The 8916-nt window shown below is 40.9% G+C and overlaps 1 protein-coding gene across 1 annotated transcript in view; it reads right to left on the minus strand.

Annotated features, from left to right (window-relative positions):
- Nucleotides 1-8532, minus strand: part of LOC109323238 — a 15312-nt gene extending 6780 nt beyond the window's left edge. Inside the window, exons 1-4 of the mRNA XM_019554695.1 lie at nucleotides 8448-8532; nucleotides 7182-7420; nucleotides 3342-5336; nucleotides 1887-2031 (exon numbers count right to left, since the gene is read on the minus strand). Coding sequence (XP_019410240.1) covers nucleotides 1887-2031; nucleotides 3342-5336; nucleotides 7182-7218 — 2177 coding nt within the window. The 5' untranslated portion in view covers nucleotides 7219-7420; nucleotides 8448-8532. The remainder of the gene's footprint in view (nucleotides 1-1886; nucleotides 2032-3341; nucleotides 5337-7181; nucleotides 7421-8447) is intronic.
- Between the last annotated feature and the right edge of the window lie 384 nt (nucleotides 8533-8916).

Consider the following 8916-nt stretch of genomic DNA (forward strand, 5'->3'; position numbering starts at 1 on the left):
TAACCTTTCATGATAATTTCTAACACCTTTTGATCCCATAGGGTAATAGCTATAGGGCAAGATTGTGAGTGGCTCTAAAGCCAACAGATTAGCATAAAATAAGGTATAAAGGAATGTGCATGTCAAGTGACCAGTTAGAAGGATGGGACAGAAGGACCATAGCTGTACCAAGCCTGGACCCTGGACTCCCGGTGTGAGTGAGGACCAGATCCTGACCAAGGGACCTTCCCAGTGACCCCTTGGACAGCATTGATTGGGGACGCCTGACTTTGCTGGAACAACTTGGCACGCAACTGGCTTAGAGGGACTGCCGATAAGTTGCCAACCCCATGTAGGAACTCTTTGTTATTCTATCTGTTGTTATCATTCACTATTAGCCCTTTATTATTGTACTGTTTGTCGCATTAACCTTTCTGTTAACTGTTGTATGCTAAGCTATAAGTAAATTTGCCTTTACTTCACTCCCAGCTCACCTCCTTGATCCCGAACTCAGCAGCCTAACAGCTGATACACTCACAGTGCCTAGCCGGCTTGTGACATACCCCAAATTCTTGAATGCAAAACTCATGTCATGTCTGTGTTACAACACAGGAGGGTCAAAACTGCAGGGGTGGTAGCTCTTGCTGAGGCCACAAAGCCTGCCAAGTTTCAAGGAGATCCATGCAGGGGCTGAAGCGGCCATCCACTCCTCGAAGTGGCCATCCGAAGCGGCCGGATTGGATCTCTGCTGACTCACACAGGCCTACTAACCAGTGCCAAGCTGAGAGGCACTATCACCTCCTGTGTCTTCCACCTAATGTTTCTATCGATGCATCCCAAAACCACATTCACCTTTTGTGCAGCTATGTCACACTATAGAGTCATACTGTGTCTGTGATCTACCAAGAATCCCATATCCTTCTCCATAGTATTGTCTTTCAGTCAGATGTCACAGAAGTATATGCTTTTGGGATACTTTAGGTACAATAATGATACAATTCTAATATTATAAAAGCCTTAGCCTGTCTGTCTGTCTGTAATGCTTTATTTGCACTCTGACTGGTTGTCTCAGCAGCCAATAAGAGTGCTCCAACTGACAGAGACACAGTGGAGTGCCATGACACCAGGGACTGAAGGGCCGGGGGGGGGGGGGGAAGCCACCAGTGCTGACCTCGCCCCACCGTGCCTCTGCTCGTTGGAGGCAGAGGGAGACAGTGGGGACTGGAGCGCTGCCATGATGGAGAGGATGGAGTGGGGAGGTGGGGGTGTGAGGCCAGTGGTACTGGCCTCACTCCCTCCAGCCCTGCTCCTTGGAGATGGCAGCGGCATGGGGTGCTGGCAGCGTAACATTGACTTCACCTCCCCAAATGGCAGAGTGCTGCTATGACACTGAGGGGCTGGAGCAGGCACCCCAACAATAGCCAGGAGGGAGCGGGAGGCAGCGGGGAGAGAGGAGGAAGGGAGGGAAGAGAGCAGGAAGGGGAGGGGGAGTTTACTGGTGGCAGTGCACGGCTACATGCCACCGCCTTCAGCTGCCTCCACCGGTGGCTGCCACTGCTGGCCACCAGACCCAGCTGCCACCACCTGCATGCAAACTCCCCTCCTCCCCATTCTGGGAGGCAGGAGGTGGGGGGGGGGCATGGGCCCATACCCGAAGCAGCAGGGGGTGGGGGAGAATTGGACCCGAAACAATGAGAGGGAGAAAAGTGAATGAGCCCGGGCCCAAAGTGGCAGGTGGGGAAGGGAGGGAAGCTGGACCCTGACCCAAGGCTGGGGGTGGAGGGGCAATGCAGGCCTCTGCCCCACCCCCCCATCATGCTTGATGGGCAATTTGCTAGTACTTTAGATAAGATACTTTAGATACAGATGCAATATGCAACTTGCTGGGAAAAAATAGTTCTACTAACCTGTTTAATCTGGGTTCTTTGTAGCAAATGTTTTTTCTTGGTCTAGCTGGTGTTTTTGAGTTTTCTTCAAATTTTTTCTGGGTTTCAGGCAAGGAATTATGGGGATATAATTTCATATTTGTCAGATCTTGCAGAGCTTGACTCTCTGTGAATACAGTTGTTTGCATCCTTCATTTCAAATAATTTCTGAATTACCAAATTAATTTTTTAAAATGTTTTAAAAACTAATATTTGTTAATTGGCACAAATACTACTTTGGAATCACACGATCTGATTTACCAAGTATCATTCAGCGTAAGACACAATGACTAGACAAGGAAAGTGTTTTTCATCAGTTCTATAATTTAACTACTTTGGAATGAATTAAGGACTGCTTTGACTCTTGGTACAACCTACCAACTGCTATAATTTAAATCTGGCTAGCTATGAGCACAAGGAATTTTTGTGGCAGTCTGATATTGCCAGCATTTAACTATGAAACCCATCATGGGTTTCCCGGGGATTCAGAGGATGGGCAAAGCACCACAATGTGGAGTATATCCCTGTGCCAGAAGACTACTTGTAAACTGCATATAAACATTTATATAGGCATAAAGGAGTTATAGTATTAAGTCTATTTTATTTCTAAGGCTATTGGATAAAGGAGTAACATTAAAAGGAACTGATACTGCATACCCCTGATTTGTGAAGGGTAACTTGTTTTGCTTCAGTATGATTAACCATATTTGTTTAAATTTAAACCCAATTGAAAAGTTTGAACTTTCTTCTGTAAAATACAGAAAAATGTCCTGGTGTCTTTATAGCTGCATGCCTATAAAGTGTCTTAATAGCTGCATGTTAGACAAATTCTGAACAGGATTTTCTTGGCAAAGGCCTCAGAATTAATATTGTAGTTGTATTAGTATTGTATTGTAGATCTTATAGGAAAGTAATTGGTAGGAATTGAGAGAGTTAATGGAAAAGACTCTTGGCTCTATCTTCCATTTGCAAGAATTAGGATCTAATAGGTCTTCAAATGATTATTTTACCCTTACATAATTGCCAAAGAAATTGCTTAACCTTCCATTTTAACTCTTCAAGTGAAAATCTCCCAATACAATTCTATTACACTCTTTACAGGAATAGTACAAGCACCAACTATGGTTGGTTCACAGAGACTATAAACCACTTAAAGAAGCCTGAATACACATGAACCTGGGATACATTATAAACTAATAGGAACATTATCTACCACAAAAAAGAAAAAACAGTATCAGCGATTTCCAATCTTTTTTTACCACCCCTACTTCATCCACTTTTGATAGTGATTGACAATTCATGACTAAAATCAAGATAAATAACATGACTAATAGTGCGGGGGATCTATATTAGCAATATTCAAAGAAATTACCCTTTCTCTATATAACATATTACAGTCTAACCTTTCATTAGATTTTTCATGGCTCAAATACTTACCATTGCATAGTATTAAGTTCTTTTGACAAGATCCTTCAAAAGTAATTTCAACTTTCCTCCATTTTTTATTAGTGCATAATGGTGTCTCATTAGTTTTTTCTAAGATTTCAGAGTTCTTTAGCAGAGGGAAGTTTACAGAAATTTTATGGTGGTCAGCAGCTGGGAGCTTTTTGTGTGAAAGACTCCCTTGATAAGAGCTGCATGAAGTAACTGACATATCCTCAGAACAGGCCACAGGTGAGAATTTTAAAAGTTCTGATTCTTTAGGCATAAAATGCAGTAGTTCTGGTTTAACAATCAACTTGTTCATGAAGGACTCCACTTCTGTTTCGGACTTTTGGTCATGCAAAACATTCTGTTCCATCTGGTCAATGTGCTTCCTGTCATATCCTTCTAGCCTAATCTCAGGATCCTTAGAAATAATTTTGACTTTGTTCTTAATCTGATTATCTGGAAAAATTAAAACAGAAGGCTTTTTAATGCTGCAGTCAACCACATTCTTTAAGGAGGATTTAGCTGATTGTTTGTTCTTAGGTTTACTGGTCTGAATATCGAAAACTCCCTGAACTTGCTGTGTTTTGGTAATTCTATTTGCAAGAACTTCACTGCGTGACAGGGTTTCATTTTTTAACCATTGCTTTACAGAAAATGTACATGGTGCAATATCTTTTGATTTATTAATATTATTTTTCTGGCTATTTTTTGTCAAGAGATGCTTTGAGCTTCCTGGTGAAATATTAACCTTTTGGCCTATCTTCTGAATAGGTACAGTATAACTAGAACTGTCCCTGCAGCTATTATCTTTGTGATATTCACTCTTTCTGTTACTCTTCTGGTCTTGTTTTGTCTTACAATCAGATTGGCATGCCTTTGCATTGGAACTTTTTGAACAGCTGTCTGGCTGCTGTCCAGTTTTTTCTCCATAGTAGTTTGTTTTGCTCATTTCAGAAGGGATTTGAAAGTTTTTTCTGTTTATTTTTGGTCTATTATGCTTCCCATTTGTAACTGCTAAGTTCTGCTCTAGAGACAAGGTATTGGACATGTCATTTTCTTTACTTTGTAAACTTTTAATACTATAATCTTTTGATAGCACCTTGCTAGAGGATAAGATAAAGTCAGGGTTTTGGAGCTTGTCAGCCATGTTTTCCAAGCAACCTTCTTTATTTTTTTCTTGTTTTGGTTCATCAGGACATGCTAAATTAACCACATAGGTCTGTCTGACATTTTTATGATTGTTTTGAGAGTTCTGTCCAAAATCATGTTTATTGATTCTCAGCAATTTCCATTTCTTCAAAGCATTCCCTTGAGCCACAGGTTTTATCTGCATTTGAAACATGTCAGCTTCTGGTTCAGCAATATTTGAATTTTTAGCAACTTCAGTATTTTTGTACCCGTCCTCATTTGGAAAACCAGAAATGCGTCTAGTATTGCTGTTCATTTTCTTTTTATTCTTTTTTCCTGTATTTGAATATCTCACCTTTCTTAAATTTGCCGAAATTTTATCATTTTTTACATTACTATTCCTATTATTTTTGGCTTTTGATGCAACTGTGAGGATCTCGCGCAAATCACTAGCTGTCAATTCCATATCAGCATCATAAACAGTTTCCTCAGGCTTTCTCTCACTAACCAAGTGCATCTTATTTGATTCTGTCTTACCAAATTCATTGATAGACTGAACTGGTAAAGGAGGAAGTTGAGGCGACAAACTTAGTTCTGGCCAAGCACTTGTAGTGGTAATCACTTTGCCATTATCAGTTATATTATATGACTCATTATTTAGACTCCCCTCTTTATTACATTCCTTTATAGTAGATTTAATATCTGATCTACAAAATAGTGCATGTTTCTTCCACTCAGTCATATTTTCATTTAATGGTAATGGACTATCATAGTGTGGTTTCATAAACTCTTCAAATGGGCCCATAGATGGTACATTACTGACATCAGAGATGATAACACAGCTACAATTGAGTTCTGTCCATGGCTGATTTTCTGCAACCAAAAAAGCACATTTAAATTACTTTAAAAAAAAGAGGAACAATATCATTTGACTTTCATGAAATACAGAAACGCCTATTTTAGAAATATTGCATTTTTTTCTTCAGAATATGCTATATACAGTATATACCATATACAAACACATACAGAAATAGAAGCTATCAACTGCCTTCCATGTTGTTGATCATGAGATGCTGTTGACTAAGGCAGGTTGACATTTCCCATCAACACTTTCATTGGAAAATACTTGTGAAACCTGACATATTTTAGTAGAACATCACAAATTTGACAAATTTTCATCAAATTGCAAGCAAGTTTTCTGGTGGGTTGTTGGAAAGCACAGGTTTCCAGAGTCTGGGGCAGCCCGCCAAGAAGGCTGTCCTGGAGCCAGAAATCTTATTCTAAATGCTGCAGCCTCAGTACAGCCTACCATAAGGGAATCAGGTGTTTACCCAGTCTAATAAGAGAAAAAAGTAATCCACAGGTAATACCTTCCTTTATATCTCCATCTCTCAGTCATTCAGCTCAGGGTCTGCTGCTTTGGGACAGTCCAGTGATGCAGAACACCAGGGACTACCTCCAGTCTCTTTACTGTTGAACTGAGAGCCTAGAAACTTTAGAAACCCTGGCTAGTACTGATTTTCAGTTCTTATCTCCACTTCTGTAAATCTGGAAAATTAGCCACAGCTCTTATGGCTCCCACATTTCCTGCAATGGCCCATAAGCATGGAAACCCTACAGGACCCTAAGTGTTTCCAAATCCCTGGCACAGAGCTGGAAGTTTGGGGAAGAAAATTTCAATCATAAAACAAGCTACTAAAGTTATGCCCAACTGATCTCTCTCTCAGGGCTCTCAAGTCAGAGGTTGCACAGTTTCCTATCATTACCCAGCTTACTCAATAGCTCTGAAGGCAGCATTAGCTCTTATAATAAAAGCAAAGAAAGCTGATGTTCCTAAATTGCTAGGAGATCTTTATCCAACATTATCCAATAGGAGTATGTGGTCAGACAAGCAGATCAAAAATTAGCTGGCAGTCTGGATCTGTTCATGAAAAAAATGAGTTGAATGCCAAAGAGGGAGTTATAAAATGCCACCCAGATCTCAGGAAGTACAGGAAGAAATATTTAAAAAGACAGAAAAACATAGCAACAGGGAACTGCAGATCTGTCAATGAAGACTACTTATATTTGAGTCCTGGAACTCAGTTGTTACAGCAATACAAATTACTGGTGTAAACAGACAGGTACTAGCTGCACCAGATGCCAAGCATGGTCTTTCTTAATTGAGACTCTCTCCAGTGTGGCATGATCACAGGCGCAGTCAGCGCTGCAGGTTGCAGTCACCTTATCATAGGTAGCAGCCTGGCATTGTCTGAGTGAGCCGCTCATCTCTAGGAGATGTTTACCCATGTCCAAAGTATCCCAAATCTGTTTATTTAATGAAGCTTGGTTTATTTGTTAATGCTTTGGAGTTGCTAGCTTCACAGAGCTGACAGAATGTAAGCAATCTGCAAGAAGGGGGTAGATGTGGTTGAAATAGAATATACTACATTTTCTTGAGTTATAGTAAGTTAATGTTCATTTTATTCCATTTAGGTTATTATTCTTACAAGAACTGATCTTTAAATAATTTTAGCACAGGTACAGTTTTGGGTGAACATCCTCTTTAAATTAAGTACAAATAAATATTAAGGTTTATGAATTTGAAAGCAGCCTGAAATGGCATGAACTGTAATTCTCACTTAGATGTACTATGTCAGATGGCAATTAAATCACTTTTATAGGCCAAGTTATAGTAATGTCTAAAAATAAAATCTATTAAACAATAAATTAGCATACCTTTGACACACACACTTGCATCTAAGACCATTTGCATTTTGTCTATTTCATTCGGTTTTGAATTACTTTTCTCAGAACTCAGTAACAGTTCAGAACTGATCTTATCTGAGGAGACTTTGTTGGATGCAACAGCAGTGTTTCTACAAAGATCATCTGCTATTTCACATACAGAAGGGCTGTTTTTCTGTTTTGCATTATGTGCTGCAACTAAAGGAATCTTCACAGATATTTCTCCAGATCTGAAAATCACAAATTGTACTATGAAGTAGAAATGTTATTGTTTTATATAGTGTGTATGTGTGTGTGTGTTGGGGGGAACAGGGCATGTGCGTGTGTGGAGGGGGCTGTCCACATGCTAGGTCCTAGGAACTGGCTGGAGGTGGGGGAGCAGGGTAGGAGGCAGCAGAGCTCACCTAGGCAGTGTAGTACAGGTGCAATCCACCCCCCACCCGGCCCACAGCTGCCCTCCCAGCACTCCACATGGGGCCAAGCCCTGCCCACTCCCACCAATGGCACTGCCAGTGCTCACAGCTTCCTGGTGGGGCTACTCCCACTGTTGCTGCAATCATTCAGATGCTGCTCAGCTCTCACTGGCCCCTGCACCTTCTGTGCCATTTTGGGCAACAGGTAGCACAGAGAAGTGGCAACACCATGTGCCCAGGCAAGCAGGGGGGAAGCTGCAGCTGGGTAGCTCCTGCTCTAGCTCCTGGCTGCCTTTCACCCACTCAGCTGCCTACAGGTGGTTGTTCATTGCACTGGGAAATTGTGCACGTTGGCCACTGCTTCCAGCCCCAAGCAGCCAGCCTGGGAGAGCAGAAAACCCAGACATTTGCTCTTGTTTTAAAAAGCCACCCAAACGCAGCACAGGCGTCCAAAAAAGAGGACATGTCCAGGAAAACCCGGACATATGGTAACCCTAAAGACAGGGCAGGTGGCAGAAACTGCAGAGGGCAAACAGAGGGGGGAGCAGGAGGCTACTGTGGGTTTGACTCTGGCCCCAACCCAGGCTCAGGGTCAGAATCAGAGCTGCAGTACTGCTCCCTCCCCCCATCCCTATGCTACCTGAGGGAAAACCTTGTTTTAGATTTAAGTAAATATGGTACATATTTTGCTAATCGTTTTTATGTCTCGTATAATTCTTTATCAAACTAAACAAAGTTTTCCTGATTTTTTTAAATGATTCTTTACAGAATAATATGCTGTAGTTAGATCTATAAAAGCTTCTGAATTCCGTGTCCCTAAGCTCTCCTATTTGTTAGATATTACCTAACTGAATGATGTGAAATCTTTGATGGATTACCAACATGGCTGTTTTTACCATCTGGTTGTAGAAGTGGACTCTGAGGATGCTAAGAAAAAAGAAGAACACGGAATTAGTTGTCTTAGAAGCTGCCCAAGGGTCTGCAGTATTGGAAATGCTCTCTAGAAAAATTAAATCATTAGCAAAAAACAGACTAGCCAGTTAGAAGTGCAGGAGATACTACTGTTCATCATCATTACATATGCAGAGTGAACGAGCACACACATATAAATCTGCACAGCCTAAAGAATATTTCATCAAAGGAATACAACAATTTAAGAATACAACAATGAGGTATAATTTATTTTGTGTCCAACCTAAATATTTTTTATATTTATACTTATTTTCATCCTAAAGTAGTTTATAAGCTGTACATATACAGAAATTACTTCAGGCACTACTGAAGTGCAGAAACTATATAGGAATGCAGAAGAA

The sequence above is a fragment of the Crocodylus porosus genome, unplaced genomic scaffold, assembly GCF_001723895.1.
Source record: "Crocodylus porosus isolate Cpor-Errol unplaced genomic scaffold, CroPor_comp1, whole genome shotgun sequence".
NCBI lineage: Eukaryota > Metazoa > Chordata > Crocodylia > Crocodylidae > Crocodylus > Crocodylus porosus.